The sequence below is a fragment of the Sardina pilchardus genome, chromosome 4 (genome assembly GCF_963854185.1).
Source record: "Sardina pilchardus chromosome 4, fSarPil1.1, whole genome shotgun sequence".
NCBI lineage: Eukaryota > Metazoa > Chordata > Actinopteri > Clupeiformes > Clupeidae > Sardina > Sardina pilchardus.
Genome location: NC_084997.1, coordinates 21,498,955 through 21,517,542, shown reverse-complemented (window position 1 = coordinate 21,517,542; position 18,588 = coordinate 21,498,955). Strand labels below are relative to the sequence as shown.

Here is an 18,588-nt window from a genome sequence, read left to right as displayed (position 1 = left end):
GCCACACTCAAAGCATGCATGTGGTTATCCATACAGCCAACATCAGAGGAGTTCACGTCTGCATCTCCTGAATGTTTTTAAGGTATGGCCAGACTAATTGAAATATGGAAGAATGCTTCGGAGCATGTGTTGACACTGCCGGTAGTTAACCAGCTGACACAGCAGTTTGCCAAATCCTCAACTTATTTGCATTCAAATGACTCTGTTGACTAGAAGTCAGCTTTGGGCCTATTTGAATTTGAACCTGACAACAGTTTGGGCATCAAGTTGAAGGCGAATTTGGTCCAATCTGATACATTTACTGAAGCATGACGTTTAGCTCACAAAGAACTACCTACAGTTGATTTAGTTTATGTTAAAAAATGTTAAGCTGTGTAACCTAATGAAAATATCCCTTTTGGAGTAGAGCAGGCCATTCACTCATGCGCTCCTTAATGGACACACATACAGAGTTTCAGAGGCATAAGCACTCTGAGCACATCAAAAGAAGTCAGCATGTGTGCAAAACCAACACAAGCCCCTGATGCTGTGTGCTCAGCCAATCAATAGACTCCGAACCCGTGGCAAGCCTGTTCCACTCACTCGTACCTCACGACTATAAAAGTGATGACAGGACATAGGCCGCTTACTCTCTTAAGAGCACATGCTCGGAGGACTCTTTCATACTTCTGAGGGTTGAGGTCCTTGCCGAATAGGATGTTGCTCCTGATGGTTCCCGGAAAAATCCAGGGCTGCTGGGAGGCGTACGTCAGCTCCCCTTTCACCTTGACAACCCCTCTGTCCTGGGGCAGCTCTCCTAAGATGGTGCTCAGCAGAGACGACTGGAAACGGACAGATAGAGAGGAGCCTGAATGGTCGTCCAAGCGGACCAGTATTATGTACAGTACAGCATGTAGAATATAGAGGAGGCGGTCATGGGACCATCATGGGACAACGACACGATGCTGTGAGAAATGTCATTCTTAAACTGCCCCGAGTTCTTTAAGAGCTGGGCAATGATAAGGAACCGAGCTGTAAACACAGAAAGAGCAAACGACCAAACCTAAAGGTTAGGCACAGGTTTGCCCGGTGGAATGTGGTGGCGAGGTGCCTAGCGGACGGATTTGGTGAAGATTAAGGGCAAGCGATCAGGGCTCAGCCTTTTAGAACTAACAGTACATTCACCTTGCCTTAGCTGTGGTCACCAGCAGCCTACAAGTCCAGCGTTCATGCTGGTCTTAAAGTAGATACCATTTAAAAGCTTTCAGATGTGCTGTAACCAAATTTAAAGATAGACCCTTTCATTACTTTGAAAGTCAAAATGTGAACTTTCACTTACATTTATGAACAGCTTTCAAACGTTTTTTGATGGCTCTTTCTAAATGTCATTCTGTTCCCAAAAGAGTACAATGACTATGCAACAATAATGAATGAAATCAAAGCGTCATTCCTTTCCATCATTATGGGTTCTGCATATCATATTGACTCAGACGAGGGGAAATGGAGGTGAACTCTGACCTTTCCTGCTCCTACGGGTCCAATGACGGCCAGGAGCTGCTCCGACTTCACAGTCAAAGAAATGTTCTGAAGTGTTGGCGCATCCAGTGTCTTCACAGTAAAAGCATGCAAAGGTGAGGAAATGAATGGCACAGTTTTTTTTTTTTTTTCTACAGAATGCTCATGTGTGGTGGTGCGAGATGAGAAGTAACGAATGGAGAATGAAACACACAGATGGAGTACCTTGTCCCAGTAGCAAATCAAATCTTGAATCTCAACCATGCACTCCCTTTTGTCAGTTACTGGCAGACAAAGGTTTTGGTATCCAATTTCATCCAAGAGGAGGAACGTCTAAAGGAAAACACAAGACACGTTATTGATGACGATAATGGTATTGAAACGTTGAGCTCGTTGAGCTACAGTCATTTCCTGTGTTTTGGCCGCATTTGTGTATAGGCCGCAGGACAGTGTTTGATGCAAATTAAAAGAAACAAAACTATACTAATACCATATTAACTGCCCCCCAGTGTATTAACCTCTTAGCTGAAGATATTTTGCAAAATCAATGTATAAGTCGCGGGGTAAATTACAGTAAACCAAAAGACCCTATCGAGCTTGACCTTGATCCTTTTGACACTGATGCGGGCCTCGGCCACCTTCTCTATGGCTGAGGGGAAGAACAGGGTGATGGTGAGCCTCACCGCCCCAAACAGGGACACGGCCACAAACACGCTGCTGGCTGAGATCGTGTTCCCAACCAGCACGAACACGGCGAAGGTGATGAAGACAATGATCTTGCTGGCCACGAAGAAGGCGGCCATGTTCAGCGCTCGAAGGTACGAACTGCTCATGATGTTGGAGATTTCTTTTCTAAGGAAGAAAGACAGGTGTTACCTGTTAGCAGCAAGTCAACAAAAGCGGTTAGCTTCCATGTCTGTCCAATATTAGTTTAAAATTCCTCAGTTTTAAATAAATATACTATGTACGATGTGCTGTATGTTACTTGATTACACATTCATGGCTGCACTCTCTGGGTTGCACTTCAATGCGTAAGCAATGATCAGAAAACATTCTCTTCCTAAACTAATGTATCATGATTTTTTTAGATTTCAACTGCTGTGTAACACTTTCATAGTCTTTTCTTTAGACTGTGAGGTTTTGGACAGAAAGTTGCATGTATTACAACAACAACTTATATAACCATAAGTGTACATAAAGTACATAAAGTACATTTTTATGCATGCTAATTATTTTTAGTACATGCACTAGTACAAAATAGAAACACAAGTACAATACATTATACAAGAACACAAATGTATTAATGCAGATGGTTATTGCACAACCACATCTTCCTGTCATCCCAAATATTTTTCTGACCTCTATGTCAAGACATTTCCACGTTAAAGACCTGTCGACATCGACATTTTTTACATTACATGTGTTAAGAAAACTAGCGGCCTTAGTAGAATAATCTATTCAAAATATATTTTAAAAAAAAACACAAATGCTACTTTTCAGATATGTTTTTGACATCAAGGAAACTATAGAATGGACAATACGCAACACAGAACAATATTCAAGCCATTTACCTCCGTATATCACTGACCAGGGCTGAAAAAGGCCTCTCCCACGCATACATCTTAATGATCCGGATTCCAGACACAACCTCGTTCATTATACGAATTCTGGTGTCGGTGTGTGCTGCTGTTTTTCCCCTAGAAAGACAGATAGATAGAAGAGTTGAGAATAAGTTGAGAATAAGTACAATGTTTGGCCATGTTCCCGTGTTTGGAAACATCTTTAATTTCACATCACTGTCTAAGACATTATGAAAACTCTTTCTAGGTTGTTATTCATTCAGAGAAATAAACGTCCTTGTCTTTTGAGTAATTGTAAATAAGAGAGCCAGCCACTCAGCCAAGCTGTTGCCAGGGGCAGGCACATAAACAGGAAACGTGGGCTCAAGAGGAATTCACCCAGATGTGTATGGCAACACTAAACAGAGACCTGAAAGTTGAGAACAGTTGTCCAAATAAGGTTTGCACTGGCATCAGAAGAAGCAAAACAGCCATTCCTGCAAGGCATGATGGTCCAATCTCCTGCCATAACAATGCAGTGACTGCTGCAGCTTGCAGGGGTCCAACCCACAAATAGTGCAGGAAAATGGTCACCTTTGAACAAGGGCGAGAGTCAAATCCAAGTTACTACATGACACCTGAAATGTGGGTATAAATTCATCCGTTTTTGATTCATCGGTTATTTTTCCTCCTGATTAGTTGCTCTGCTTTGCTTTGTTGTAACGGCATCACTATATAACCTATACTTCTATATATGTATAACTTCTGGATACTTCAAATGAACACTCACACTGATTTCTTACTTCTAATCTAATACAGCATCACTATGCCTCAACGATGATGTTTAACAAATAAGGATTTATTTGGGTGTGTAGGGGAAAATATAGAAGTAGTGTGATTAAGCCTCATACCTCATCAAACTTGTTGACATCATTTGACAGGAGGTTAACAATTTGTCCGGTTGTTGTTTTCCCCATTGCTGTACTGTTGAGGCAAAGAGCCTTAGGGGAAATATTCCATTATTGAATTCAAGAACACATCAGGATTAACAATCCATGCACGATCCGTGCCACACTAACACACTAATATTCAACCAGAATGTTGTACATATATTCATATTATTTTGAAAGTATGTACTTTATATAATTATAGCTGAGCAATTAAGAATTAACTCCATCAGTGCTCTATACAATATAGTACACTATTGGTACTGTCACAACTTTATGTTTCAAATGTTGTGGATGAACATACTATACAACATCTAAGCCTATTACATTTAATAAGACGGAATTTTAGAATAGTACATCATTGATTCCTTCAGTAAAATATTCAAAACTCACCTACTGAAGGGGTTAAAACCAAACCCAAATCAAAATCGAACTCATCTTTGCAAGAGACAGAATAAATGTGGCAAAAATGCTTGTGCATTGTACACATTAACAGTTCCCTCTCTCCCTCCCTCCCTCCCTCCCTCTCTCTGTCCCTCCATCCCTCCCTTTCTCCCTCTCTCTCTATCTCTCTCTATCTGTTAACCAAGGATAACTGAATCGTATCTACTGTGTACAATTCAACTGCACCGCCCATGGACATCAAGAACTCCAAACTGACCTTCCGATAGATCATGTGACACATGGCCACACGAATCTTCATCCCAGCTCGCTGCACATGATAGAAGTAAAGATGGTGAAGGACAGCCAAGCCTAAAGTGGTGATGGAGATGCCCACAGCATAGCCGTAGGCCTCATACAGGGCAACCTTGGCATCTGGATGGTGGTGCCCCTCAAAATACTGAATCAGTTTGCCCAGCAGCACAGGTTGAATTACTTTGATCACCTCCTTTTAAAGAGAATGGGGTACAGAATAAATATAAACATAAACAAATGCAAAGTCTATACAATTAAAATAGAACAACAATGTAATGTGACACTGGTAATAATTTGTTCCAGTCTATTCTATAGGACGCCCCTTACCTCTATAAATGTGTAAGCTCCAAAAACAGCGTAGGCTCTCCAGTAGCATTGTATGAGAACTTTACCTAGTCTGGGAGAACGGAAGTCCTTTGCAGCCTGTTGAACCTCTTTGTCCCAAAGCCTTTCAATATGTGGGGGTACAACAATGAAGATAATATTAATAATAATAATAATAATAACAATAATAATAATCGTTATATTTATACAGCGCTTTTCTAAACAAAGCTACAAAAAACAATACCAGATAAAAACCAAAAATTTAACTTAAATAAGCTCTTTAAAGGCTTTGCGCCACAAGTGAGTTTTAAGAAGAGATTTAAAAGATGTCACAGAATCAGCTAACCTTATATGCTCCAGCAGTGCATTCCAGAGCTTTGGGGCTAACACAGAAAAATATCTGTCCCCTTTAGTAGCAAGCTGGGACTCAGGAATAGTTAATAAACCTGTGTCTGCAGACCTTAATGTGCTTGTAGTGCATTATATTAGAAATGTAACCAGGGGAAAGGCCATGAAGAGTTCTCAATGCAATATCAACATTTTAAAATCAATTTTCCAGTATATTGGGAGCCAGTGTAGTGTTGCTAGAAGCCTAGAACAGGATTTTATTTAAGAGCATGGCAGCAGAGCTTTGGACTATTTGAAGCCTATGTACAGACTTTTAATATGTTACAATTATCCAGGCATGAGGAGATAAAGATGTTTTCTGTTATAGACTGGGTAAACCCTGCCTGGTCTGCCGGCGATTTGGATTTCGCTGTGCAGCTCAGGCTGGAAACCTGCACATCTATCTCTCCTGCTTCCTGTCCAGGTTTGCTAGGCCCAATCAGAAACTGGCTTATCCACCAGACGCACCCAGATCGTTGGTCTGTTTGGTTGAAGAACTATCAAGGTATATGGAGTCATTTGAACTATACAGATTGATCAGACTTCTTGTGCAGTAGAAATAAAGCGCAGACTCCCCAGACTAAAGTTCAGACTAAATTGAGCTTATTATGGTGATAGCCAGACTAGTTTTCTGTGTCCTTGAATGATAAAATAGCTATTATTTTGGAAATATCCCTTAGTTGGTAAAAACAAGATTGCACAAGCTTTGTAATACTGTGTTTATCAGGGACATGATTTGATTCGCTGTGCTGTTACCCAATGACAAAATCTCTGTTTTGTCAGAGTTTAGCTGGAGAAAGTTTTTTGACATCCAGCTTTTAACATCACTGAGGCAGTCATTCAGTGAAATAAAATGAAAAGATGTAGGCTACAAGTAATTCATATTTGGGTTCAGTGCCACTTACTTTTGTAACTCTTCCCCCAGCCATTCAGAGCCATCCTCAGGTAGCACATGGTACATGTCATGCTCCTCCAACCTTCGAGTGTACCCAACGCGGAATAGAGGGTTGAGCCAGCTAGACACGCAAACAAATAACACGAACCAAATTACAAACGGTGGAGTCAAATAATTAAGTTATTACATTTGAAAAAAATAAACACTGCTGTCTTTAAGTAATGTTCATGAAGTTCAACAAGATGACAACGAAGATACAGGCGCTGACATCAATTTTAAAAGTCTGTCAAACCTCACTGACTGGTGACAACCCTATATCTGATACTGCGGACATGGTATTATTGAACACAGCAAAAAATAACCTAAAAGCGGGTCTGTAAAGTGATGTTTTCCTTACAGCTAGCTGGGTAACATGCTGACTAGCACCTATAACACCGGTTATTCTAACGTTACTTGGAGGCAGCCTCCCAACACTGTCAGGTACTGCTGCTAGCCACTTACCAGAAGAAAATCTTGGAAAGAAGATTAGCAGTTGCCGAGGGATTAGATTTCAATTCATTCCTAGGCTTTTCCATGTTTTGTCAAGATGTCCTTGTTGACTGAGTTATATGTTTATTCTCAATATTAGTTGAGAGAATAACCTAGCGACGAGTAGCATTTCATTTTGAGTGGTGTATTCATACCGGCTAATTTAACACGGACCATAAGAGCAAATCATACGGAGCTGTAGTCGCGAGAAGGTAACGCCCACAGAACGGTGATTGGTGGGAATTTGTAAATTGACAGTTTCCACTGAAGGTTTGGTAAAGTAACAGCAGGGGTTTTCAGGCCCAAATCCCTGTGTTATGAAGATTGAAAATGTGAAAGATTGAAAAACCTTGCATAACAATATTAGAGGTTTGCCACCCATTGTTAATAATGCATAGCCCTAACACGACCAAATAATGTCCAATCAATTGAAATTCAAGTGGTTTCAAAGATTACCACTTGACTGATTTCAAAGAAGGCCCTTTACAAAGCAGTAGGGTTATTCACTAAGCTCCCACCTTCAGATGAAAAAAGACACGCTGGCCCAGTTGAGTGTTTGGCCTGTGCAAACAATAACATATCATGCAGTGATTTGGATTTGTAATCAGATAGCCTTACCTGACATGACCTAATACAGCAGACCATTGCTAGACCACCAGCAGAAGAGCATCTCAGCACAGTTCATTTATACAAATAGCCAAATATACTACCACTTTCTACAAATATGTATTTGTTGATGAATCTGTCTGTGTCAGTGTCTACCTGCCTGACCTTTTGTTGTCTATCTCCAATAATAAGAGTAAGTATACATTAGTAGCCTACAGTAGTCTACTTTTTTGACCTTGTGAGGGAAATTCGGTCTCTGCAATTCGTGAATTAGTGAACACACAGCACACAGTGAATACACATTGAGGTGAGTACAGGGAGTATATGTAGTGTGGCTGTTCTGTGTCTGTACTGGGGCAGAAGCAACAGGGTAACCGTGTCCAGCCGTCACGTGCGCTGTGTTCATTTGTGTTCATATGATCCCAGTAAAAACTGACCTGGAGACAGGTGGTCTAGTTTGTTGCCAGGCTCACACGGCTTCTGGCTCAGATGGAATGAAATCTGACTATATTTATTTTTAGATGAGTCATTTATTTTTAGTTGATCACAGTCATTCATGTAGGCCTATGCATCTGACAGATGTCATAGCCTATTGCTGAATATTTATTTGTTATTTCTGTAGGAAAACTGTTTTGATGAACTCAGAAAGATTTTCACTGAGGCTGTTCTCATTCACTGAATGTGCTACATTTGTGTAATCTGCATAAGAGAGTGCTTAAAAATATCACAGAAAAGCTTTTGTAACGTTAATAAATATTTTAACAAAAATGTTTATACGAAAAAAGGATCACCGCTGGACTACACTTTATTTCTGAGCAACGCGTTTCGCAATGCGCTTCCTCAGGCTCAGGCTAAAAATATTTATACCTAAAATACATCTACAAACTTATACAGACATCAGTTGGCAAAAGAGTTCATAACAATGGCAGAGATCCCCTTGACCTGTCTCCAAGAATATCTCCCAGTGAACTTTGTCACATCTCTTTTAAAGATGACCCATTAGTGTGGAAGATGTTAATGTAAGACTTGACCTCATTCAGCAGGTGAACTTGAACATCTACAAAATGAGAAAAACGACAAACAGAAAAAGCAATCTTTGAAAAAAATATAGTTCCCGTCTTAATACCTAACTGTTGGTTGACTCCTCTTACTTTTTCACCTCTAAACATCCCTCCCCTCGGCAAATGGAGCACAGCGAGATGTCTTGCGTGTAAATCATCTCTGTGTAACACATGTCTCCAGTGTAATTTGGTTGCCTGGGGCATTTTTATCTCTTTTTATCCGAGTTCAAGATCTCTCTTACCTAATTTAAGGCTTTTGAAGTCTCCCCTGCTAGCAGAATGTCAAGCAGGCAGATCTGTGCTTTGTTGGCTGGACTGGTGGGACTAGGGGCCATCACCGGCGCTACCGTCTCCAACGAGTGGAAGAGCACCAGCCGGGCCTCCTCGGTCATCACGGCCACCTGGGTGTTCCAGGGCTTGTGGATGAGCTGCGGTGGGAACGCCATCGGAGCCGTGCACTGCAGGCCTCACCTCACCATCTTCAAACTGGAAGGTAAGACACATACCTGAACTCGTGTCACTGCAGGGACACGTGCCGGGGGATTGCGTCAAATTATTGTGAAAGTAGGCCTACTGTATATAAACTGTGTGTAAACTGTGAGAAATGAATAGATTCAGTTTACATTGTGGAAGTTGTTCTATAGTGGTCAGTGTTGTCAATGTGGTCAAAATTGTGCTGCCAGGAAGAAAGGCTTGTAGGGGATCTATGATGTTGATTATATAAGTGACATTGTCCCTGTGATTTATGGGTCCAATCGGATTCTTTATAATTACAAGTTGTATTGTAATAGAATCAAGCTTCCATTATATTTCAGTGTGTTGATTTGTTGACTGTCGATTTGTTGACTGTGCACAATAATACCCTGACCTAAGTAACTGACACTGTTATTTATTGGGTATAAAAAGGATTATTTTATTAATGTGCTTTGATACATGCAACCAAAGAAAAAGAAAAATACAAAGAAAATGTACCATCTGAAACGGCTGTCATAAAATTACTGAATGTTCATACGACCTGAAGGACGTCATAGTGTTTTCTCAGGTGTCTGTAAATATAGAACATATTTAGCCAATATTTAATCCCTCTCAGGAAACATTTAACAACGGAAGGCACCGAAAAGGGCGGGGGGATGACGGTGTATGAAACAACATTTAACCAATAACCAGGGGGTTATTAACCTTTAATTATTTGCAAATGATCAGTGTAAGCATACAAAAACTCCAGACAGTTCATGCAAGTTCTACAAAATGTGAAACTGTATGGACATTATGTTAACATGTGTTAACAGTTTCTCTACTGATTAGCAGGAAAAGAGTCACAGGAAGTACGGTCAACAGTAATAGCTTCTGTATATACCATTTACATGATATTGAATTTGCATTTCTTTGCATTTCTCCCATGTGGAACACTCCCTAAACAAGAGAAAATGGCAAAATATTAAAAGTATTAAGGTATCTCTATGCAAACTATCTTTCTTTCTTATCACACCCCCACGTGGCGATATGTAAGTGATATTAAATGTAACCACTAGATGGGTCTCTAACTCTAACTTTAATATAGTCTCTGTAAGTGTCCATCATACATTGGCACTGAAGAGTTGTACATGAAAAAAACAAAACCTCAGAGTGAATTTATTATTTTCATTTTTGCTGCTGGTTATAAGGTTGTAAAGGTTTTTTTTTTTTTAACCCACCTATCAAGTGGAGCCATCACGTTTTAGTACATTCTAGAGATACATTTCCTCAGTCGTCACGGGTATTGAAGATCCATCGCCTTTTAACATGACTCAGGAGACAACATGAGCAGTTTAGTGATAAATAGTTAATAAGTGACCACCTTCATGTTATTTTTAACAATCCTTGCTGAAAATGGTCACTTCGTCTGACCTTCCCAGGACTTTTTCCTTTAAAGACACATACTGGGACCACAGTGCACCCCAAGCATGAATAGGCAAGTCAAGGATAGACAAGCCAAGGTTCTTCCCAGAGACTCCTGGATAGTGACTTTACTCCAAATGACGTGGTCTCTCCTTCACTTGGGTCTCTCATCCATGTGCCATCGAGTCCTCTCGGCTCTGCGACACAGGATGACGTCACGGTAGCAGAAGCCGGGGGTGGTGGGAATTACTCAACAGGTGATGACCATATCCCTCCCTCGGTGTCACTCAGTGCTGAGTATATTAACCAAAGCACTGCACAATGCCCGCTTCACCAGGACTACGTTTACACCACCCCGGGGTACTGTAGCTCTCCTGGACAGACTCATCCACACACCAACCACAGTTTCAGTTGATCTCAAGGCTTTCATCTTTGTGGTGACAATGAGCAACATGGTAACGGAGATCGTTGCCTTCATCTTGACCACATCAGGCTGGGTCCTCGTCTCCTCCACGTTACCCACAGACTACTGGAAGGTCTCGTCTCTTGACGGCACAGTCATCACCACGGCTACCTACTGGTCCAATCTGTGGAAGGCATGCGTGACAGATTCCACTGGAGTCTCCAACTGCAAGGACTTCCCTTCAATGTTGGCACTGGATGGTCTGCAGCCTTTTTCTCAATCATATTTATTTGACGTTTAAATTTCTTTGATCTTTAAAGTACAAGAACTCGAGGACATTATTGTTAACCATCAGTATACACTGTAAGAACTGAAGGGACATAACTTTAGAAATGCGTAGCATGAACATATATCTGTAAAAATCACAATTGCAATAATCCAAAGGAATGTTTCAACATTTTGTTGGAGACCCTAAAACATATAAATATGCTGTTTGTGTGACTCCAAGGTCACAACCAATGCCAGAGGGTTTTGATCATTTTAATTCTGTGTGACCCTTTTTCAACCCTCATGCAACTTTCCATATTTGTAGGGAATATCAACATAATTTTCTATAATTTCTATAATTTTCCAGTGCAGTTCTTCAATTTGCTTGCAAGACAATATCCTGAACATTAATGGCGACAAGCAATATAAACTATGTGCAGATACACGTGTTTTAGATGGCTGAGCACAGCCCCAATTCCTTGATAAGGATCAGTAGTTGCATCCCTCCACACCAGTAGATTTCCAAGACTCGTCTCTTCGAAGAATGTCTTGAATGTTTTCCAGGGCTATTAGAACAGGTTGAAGGTGCAATGTCAAGTGCTCAGCAAGCTGACACGTTTACCCTCTAGGATGTCAATGGTTAGCTTCACTTCACACAGCTAATGGTTATAATTTGATTTACTATGAGCCTGAGGCTATGTTATCTATGGTTCACTTGTTTTAAGGTGCCACCAAGCTAATTTTCTTATCAATAAAATCAAGGCTTCGGGGCACTGATTTATGTTAGGGGAGACCTGACATACAGTATATGATTAGTTGGTTTCACCTGACATATGATTAGTTGGTTTCTGAGCTCAAAATAAGGGAGCGTTTTTTTGGGATTTGTTTTATATTTGGTGGTTGGGTGCAAGGCGCGGTATATACTGTATCTGACTACCACTATTATCTTAGCTCTCTCTCTTGTTTAAATTAATCGTGAATATGAACATGATGTTCAAACATGCAGGTATTTTCATGTTTATGTTATCATTGAACATTATAACAATCTGATAACTGATATCCATTTCAACCCTTTCTGATTAGGCATAATTATGGTCTGCTCATAGCCACTATATAAATAACCATTGCCATAATGTAAAGTTGGTCACTGATATAAATAGGTCATTGATCTTGTACATTGAGGTATGCCTGTTTATTTATTTGTCTTGACAGTGAACAACATGTAAAGAACATTATTTATTTGTGTCTCCTGTCTGACAGGTTACATCCAGGCGTGCCGGGGTCTGATGATCTCTGCTATCATTCTGGGCTTCTTTGGCTCCATCTTTGCTCTGATTGGTATGAAATGCACCCGCATCGGTGGAACTGACCAGGTCAAGGCCCGGATAGCCTTCTTTGCGGGATTCAATTTTATACTCAGCGGTAATGACATGACCCACTTCACATCTGACACATTTTGTTCTATATGCTCGGTCATGTTTGTAAGAGGTGTTTCGTATCTCTCTACAGGCCTGTGTTCTTTGACTGCATGCTCCCTGTATGCACACAAGATAACCTCAGAGTTTTTTGACCCCGGGTACATCGCACAAAAGTGAGTGATCTTTTCCTAAGTCACAGAACCATGCTTTTTTTTTTTTTTTTTTTTTTAATCTTGATATTTATGAAGCAATAACGACATTATCCCAAACCAGGTATGAGCTTGGTGCTGCCTTGTTCATTGGCTGGGGTGGTTCTGCACTGTGTATTTTAGGAGGGGTGGTGCTTTGCTTCTCTCTGTCCGATGGGCTCAGCGACAGGTCAGTGAAACCGATACCATCATCCAATGACTTCACACGTTTCAATGAAACCGCAACCATCATCAGCTCACATACTGTAAAAAAAAAAGCATGTGCTCTCTGTCCATAAAATTACAAAACCCTACACTCAGTTACACAACATGACAGTGCCATTACAAGCATGCATATAATAATTAACCATGTGTCTTCAAGCTTGCGTCCAGTAGTATGCCATATTACTTGTATTCATGCGCACAGGTCAAAGATTCGACCTTTACAATAATGACCAAAACCTCACTCTGCTGCATGTTATCCTCTGCAGCTCAAGTCGTTCTGGGAGGGTGTACGGCTACAACAGCGCTCGCAGCGTGGACCACAGACACCCCGTCAACAACAGGAGACCACCACCAGATTACAGCAATGCCTCTCAGCAGTTTGACAAGAACGCCTATGTATAAGATGCACTACTGTATGTACTGTATAAGATGCACTGTGACACACTGTAAGTCCGGCCTTCAGAAAGGAAGAGAGAAACTCAAAGTTCGATTCTGCTGTGACTCCCATGAGATTCTGTTCTATTCAAGAGAGTTTGTTTGTTTTGTATACAGTTGTTACAATAATGAATTGTCCTAATATTACATTTTATGAAGTAATTGCATCAACAAGCACATTGATTGTGAAGACTGCAGAGTATTGCACCAACCTATCTTCTTTTTTTATTTTGAATTTTTGCTTTTATTTATGGATTTTGTATAATAGTATAATCTATAGTATCATCTAGCCTGAGGCTTACACCATGCAAAGCATGTGGTTGGATCAATAAAATGTGACATTTGAACAAAGTGAAATATTCTGCACATTTAGCAAAATGCCTATAGATGGCAGTGACAGCAAGGTCCTCTAACTGTTCACAGTTTGCATGGCACTGCATTCAAGATGTGCAAGTGGGAATTTATTTTCTATATTTTTTTCATGTATATTTTGTACATATAAAATGCAATAAAGGTCTTGTGATTCAGCTAATGTGTCAAACTATGTTTTTACACCACAAAGTGGCCTTTTCGCAGCCCTGCTAGCATTTGTTTTGCAGCAATTTACAACATTAAACACATGTAAATGAGAAAAGGACTTTGTGCCATATTTTGTGGATTAAAAACACTATATTGCCGATAATGTTACTTTTGATGTTGGACACTTGCACACATTGCATGTGACTGACTTCATATGTCATTGTTCATCTTGTTGATTGATAAGAAACAGGTCCTTTAAAAAGCTTTTTTAGGGAAGGCTGCATGCAGTCATTAGTTTACAGTAAACAGTCTCTATGATGAAGATAACAACACAGCCCATATCCTCCAGGGGCACCAAGAAACACGGAACCAGACACCGAAACTCATCCTTGCCATCTCAAGTAAGCTAATACTTCCTGCTGGAGAAACAGCTACTTCAACATCTCTAGTATCTGATATGTCTTTACTCTGAGAAACTCAGAGGAGTGACACATCAGGTTATCGATTCCAAATCTGCACAGACATGAGGAAAAGACTGATTCAGATCTTTGGCTTCCTGATCTCAACCCTCGGTTGGGTTTTTGTGTGCTGCACAATGGCAATGGACTACTGGAGGATCACTTCTATCGGTGGCCAAGGCGGCTCTTGGATCATCAAGGCAGCATCGTACTGGTCCAACTTGTGGAGGGACTGCTTCACCGACACCACAGCCATAACCAACTGCAGAGATTACGATGTCTTGTGGGGTGTCACACGTATGTACTGTATTTCCGCAGATGACAGGGAGGGGCTCAATAGAACTTCTTTCTCACATTGGGGTGACAATGAAATCATGAAATCATTCCACTGGGGCATTTGTATGTTTGACATAACCATTACTGAATAAATTAAGAATCATTGGACAACTGGAATTATAGAACCTCTGTAGACTATTAATATGGCAATGAAGTCAAGATTGTAAAAATATGTATAAATCTTTTTCACAGTAGCCTAAACATAAATATAATTTGGTAAATGACTTCTTTCTTATGTAGCCTATGTCCAGGCTGTCAGAGGACTGCTGATGGTGGGCATGGCCTTTGGATTTGTCGCTGCCATATTATGCTTTATTGGCATGGAATGCACCTACATTGGGGGAAGTGAGAAAGCTAAAGACAGACTTGTTTTCATTGGAGCCATTTTCCATTTTGTTGGTGGTAAGCAAAGTGGTGCTATACTTTTCTTGAAAAACTGTTTTTCCCAACTGTATTGGTTGTCTTAATGTGATATTTGTCTCCACTTAGGTGTTTCAGACATTGCTGCTTATTGCTTATACCTCAACAGAGTTGCCAGAACCACTTTTGCTCACTCTCTGGAGAGAGGTGTCCTGAGGTGAGATAATAGACTTCAACTTTTGCTTTTAAATTTCTGAATTGAGCTAGGCCAGATACTACAACTATTTGCAAATGCTGCTGGCATTTTTATTATTATTGATATAGGGATTGTTGGACATGATGCCATAGAATAGTATGTATTGTTTTCAGGTATGGCATTGGAACTCCGATATTTCTTGGCTTGGTGGCCGCCTTTCTCATCATCCTAGGCTCCCTTCTGTATGCAGTCACTGTGTACCGAATCCTCTTCCCCAAAAGGTATAGTTTAAATGGAATTATCTGAAAAATAAACTTATCACGAACTATGCTTACATAATCAACAGAACACAAATAAATGCAGACATAACTGACTTGTTTTCCAGGGTTGTGTATGCTTTAGCTCCGCGCACATACATGGATCCTCAGACCTACATGGGCTCCAGGAACAGAACACCGTACTATGGGGCTTCATACTATGGCCTCCCACGGCCATCAAGGCAATCAAGGCAATCAAGATCATCAGGATACACTAGCAGCTCCAGGGTATCCAGGATTAGCCAAATAACTGAGGAGAGATCAGCAAGAGATGCATTTGTGTGAGCTGCACACACCTACAGTAGTATATGATGATGCAGTATGACTAATCTGTGACTAGTCTGACATTTACGAATTTGACTAAACTAAAATGGTTATGGGTTCCGCAATAGAAATACATGTACCCAACAAATGCTTCTGTAAATAAACTGATAATAAATGCCATTTTAAACTATGTATACTGTATGCTTTGTAATGTACCTATCTATTTATAAGCTTACTAATAAATAAATAAATAAATAAATATGATACCATTGGCATAATGTGTTACATTGTTTCAAGATCATATGAACAAATGAAAATGGATTGCCACCCCTAATTGAGCAGTAAGCCAAAGTAATTATAGTAATTAGTATATTAATGAAGTCTGATCACTTCAAGTCACTTCAAATCCAATCTCAGTGACAAAATATTTTTTTTATCAGGAAAAAATTATAAATAGGCCTATTAATGTATCATATATTGTAAATACTTGAATTGCTTGAACACAATGATGGATATAAATTAAATAAATAAATGTTAAAAAAGAAAGTGGAATACTGTGTGGAATATCTGTTAGGCATGTTGTTGATGAAGCCATGGTGGCGGTCCCTCGTTTTCATATCAATAATAAACATGACACTGTTTCTGTGCAACGTGACCTTCACCAGACAAGACAAATGTCTGAACACTCCCTTCACAACACCTGCAGGGGAGTCCAGAAGAACACCACCCTTAAAAGGAGGAGACAAAAAAACGCTCCCTGTGCTTAGGTTTTCAGTCTTGTGGACTGATCATACAGTACGTGTTGAAGTGTAGCAGTAGTCCAGAAAAAGCACCAACTACATTCAGGTTCCTCAGACCCTTTTAACTATTACCAACAGCCATGAAGTACAGGACAGTGATTATGTATTCGGAGATAGGATGTTTTGTGGTTTGCGTGTGTGGATGGATCCTTGTTTGTTCTACAATGCCGATTGAGACCTGGACCTGGTCAGAGGTAGAAAGCATCGTTCTTACTACTTCTAACTACTTCTCCAATTTATGGAAAGACTGCATCTCAGATTCAACCGGAGTTTCTGACTGCAAGGGATTTCCATCTATGCTTGCGCTTCAACGTAAGTGTAAATGCTTTTGAAAAGATCATTGCAAGATTTACAGCACAGTGTGTTACAATGACGTATGGTATGTCTCTTTATCCTTTGAACAGTGTATATACATTTGTGCCGTTCTCTGATCATCATCGCAATAGTCTTGGGATTTTTTGGAGCAATTCTTGCTTTGGTGGGAATGAAGTGTACCAAGATTGGAGGAACTGAAATTATTAATGCCAGAGTGACCTTTGCAGCTGGAATTAACTATCTGATTTCAGGTGATTCATTTAAATTTACAATTATTATTATTATCATTATTATTATTATTATTATTATTTACTATTGATTAATTATGTACAGAATAAACTGTAATTCATTAATGGATAATGATGATTATAACAATAATTCATTGTTGATCTTCCCAATCAGGAATATGCGCTATGTTTGCTTTCTCCTGGTATGGCGACAAAGTTGTGTCTGAGTTTAAAAACCCTAGATTCAGGGGACAAAAGTAAGTAGACTTTTGCTGCTCTCCTTAACACCGAAACAAGTATTGAGTGGTATAGCAACAAAGGGAACAGAGAGTTGTTGAGTGAGCACTAACTGATGGAACATATCAACAGGTTTGAGTTAGGTGCAGGTCTGTTCATTGGCTGGGGTGGATCCTTTCTGTTGATATGTGGGGGGCTTGTCTACAGCATCTTTGCAGGAAAAGAGGGCTGTAGATCAAGGTAATACACATTTATATGAGCAATATCTAAGGAAAGTGTTATCCTACAAATACACATAGAGAACTACTCAGATTTTTGCATTCTCTCATTTCAGCCCGGATAATACAGATGTGCCGGTGTACACCGCTTACCGTGCTCCCCCATCGTTTATTTCCTACGCACCTAAGCTGGCTGACACCTTGCCACCGTCTCCAATCCCTGACAGAGAGAGCCGGAAGTCCAAAACCCCCAGCAGAAGCTCCGGCAGAACCAACAGCACAGACGCATATGTGTAGAGTTGAGGCTCTCAAAACACAAGAAAAGATGCCAAATGCAACAGATGTGCAATAGATGACAATGCAGTGAATTTGAAACGACCATCTTATGATGCTAAATATTGTCACTTTTACAAAACAACAACAAAAAACAGAATTCAATTTTAAATAAAAAATGTGATGGATAAGAACAGAATAAGAAGTGTTGTATTCAGAAGACTTGTATTTTTGTTTGGCTCTATTACCTGCTGATGTGGATACTTTCACTCGTAGGACATTCATGGCCTACATTTATAGTGTCAAGCTATTTAATTGGTCACTATGATTTTCTGGCTAATAAAGTTTAATCCACTGTATTATCCCAGACTTTCTATACATTGCGGTAGACCTACTTCATGTGACCCATGCAGAATATTATTACCATATGTTTGGCCTAGGTATAGGCTACTGCTGCATTAGGTCACCATCGGCTCATCAGGTCACATATGGCCATGGGTCAAGAAGACTATTTTCATGTTGCCAGTCTACCAGGTTCAGAACAGACGTTTGACGTCCTGCATGTCGGCATTTTATAGCAGAGACATTTACTTAAGCTTGGAAAAGTTCCTCAATACTGATTGTGATGATCATAACAAATGTGGTATCCTGGTATAGGACACTGTCCTCGTTAGTGCTGCCGTGGCCGGACTTCGTTGAGCCAAACAATCGGGGCGGAGTTTGGAAACTCATGGACCAATCACAGTGTCCCACGACC

The 18,588-nt window shown here is 40.2% G+C and overlaps 4 protein-coding genes across 5 annotated transcripts in view; 3 read left to right on the top strand and 1 right to left on the bottom strand.

The window, feature by feature from the left end:
* Positions 1-6,961, bottom strand: part of LOC134078579 (ATP-binding cassette sub-family C member 4-like) — a 44,269-nt gene extending 37,308 nt beyond the window's left edge. The window contains exons 1-11 of the mRNA XM_062534601.1: positions 6,804-6,961; positions 6,313-6,423; positions 5,024-5,144; positions 4,662-4,889; positions 3,965-4,054; positions 3,484-3,647; positions 3,066-3,191; positions 2,097-2,346; positions 1,720-1,827; positions 1,498-1,587; positions 630-821 (exon numbers count right to left, since the gene is read on the bottom strand). Of these exons, the coding sequence (XP_062390585.1) occupies positions 630-821; positions 1,498-1,587; positions 1,720-1,827; positions 2,097-2,346; positions 3,066-3,191; positions 3,484-3,647; positions 3,965-4,054; positions 4,662-4,889; positions 5,024-5,144; positions 6,313-6,423; positions 6,804-6,877 (1,554 nt within the window). The 5' untranslated portion in view covers positions 6,878-6,961. The remainder of the gene's footprint in view (positions 1-629; positions 822-1,497; positions 1,588-1,719; positions 1,828-2,096; positions 2,347-3,065; positions 3,192-3,483; positions 3,648-3,964; positions 4,055-4,661; positions 4,890-5,023; positions 5,145-6,312; positions 6,424-6,803) is intronic.
* Positions 6,962-8,544: 1,583 nt separating this feature from the next.
* Positions 8,545-13,838, top strand: LOC134078576 (claudin-10-like). 2 transcript variants are annotated; one of them, XM_062534598.1, is made up of 5 exons: positions 8,545-8,990; positions 12,306-12,467; positions 12,555-12,636; positions 12,737-12,841; positions 13,143-13,838. In XM_062534598.1, exons 1-5 carry the CDS (start codon positions 8,777-8,779, stop codon positions 13,276-13,278), a joined length of 699 nt encoding a protein of 232 aa, XP_062390582.1. In that variant the 5' UTR covers positions 8,545-8,776; the 3' UTR covers positions 13,279-13,838. The 2 variants fall into 2 exon arrangements, with proteins under 2 accessions (XP_062390582.1, XP_062390581.1); XM_062534597.1 differs by lacking the exon at positions 8,545-8,990 and adding an exon at positions 10,597-11,038.
* A 388-nt stretch (positions 13,839-14,226) lies between these two features.
* On the top strand, positions 14,227-16,275 carry cldn10l2 (claudin 10-like 2). Its single transcript, XM_062534599.1, has 5 exons — positions 14,227-14,585; positions 14,865-15,026; positions 15,114-15,201; positions 15,354-15,461; positions 15,566-16,275. The coding sequence occupies exons 1-5, from the start codon at positions 14,354-14,356 to the stop codon at positions 15,780-15,782; spliced, it is 807 nt and encodes a 268-aa protein (XP_062390583.1). The 5' UTR covers positions 14,227-14,353; the 3' UTR covers positions 15,783-16,275.
* A 215-nt stretch (positions 16,276-16,490) lies between these two features.
* LOC134078578 (claudin-10-like) lies at positions 16,491-18,535 on the top strand. Its single transcript, XM_062534600.1, has 5 exons — positions 16,491-16,873; positions 16,966-17,127; positions 17,279-17,360; positions 17,473-17,580; positions 17,675-18,535. Exons 1-5 carry the CDS (start codon positions 16,642-16,644, stop codon positions 17,853-17,855), a joined length of 765 nt encoding a protein of 254 aa, XP_062390584.1. The 5' UTR covers positions 16,491-16,641; the 3' UTR covers positions 17,856-18,535.
* Positions 18,536-18,588: the final 53 nt, after the last annotated feature.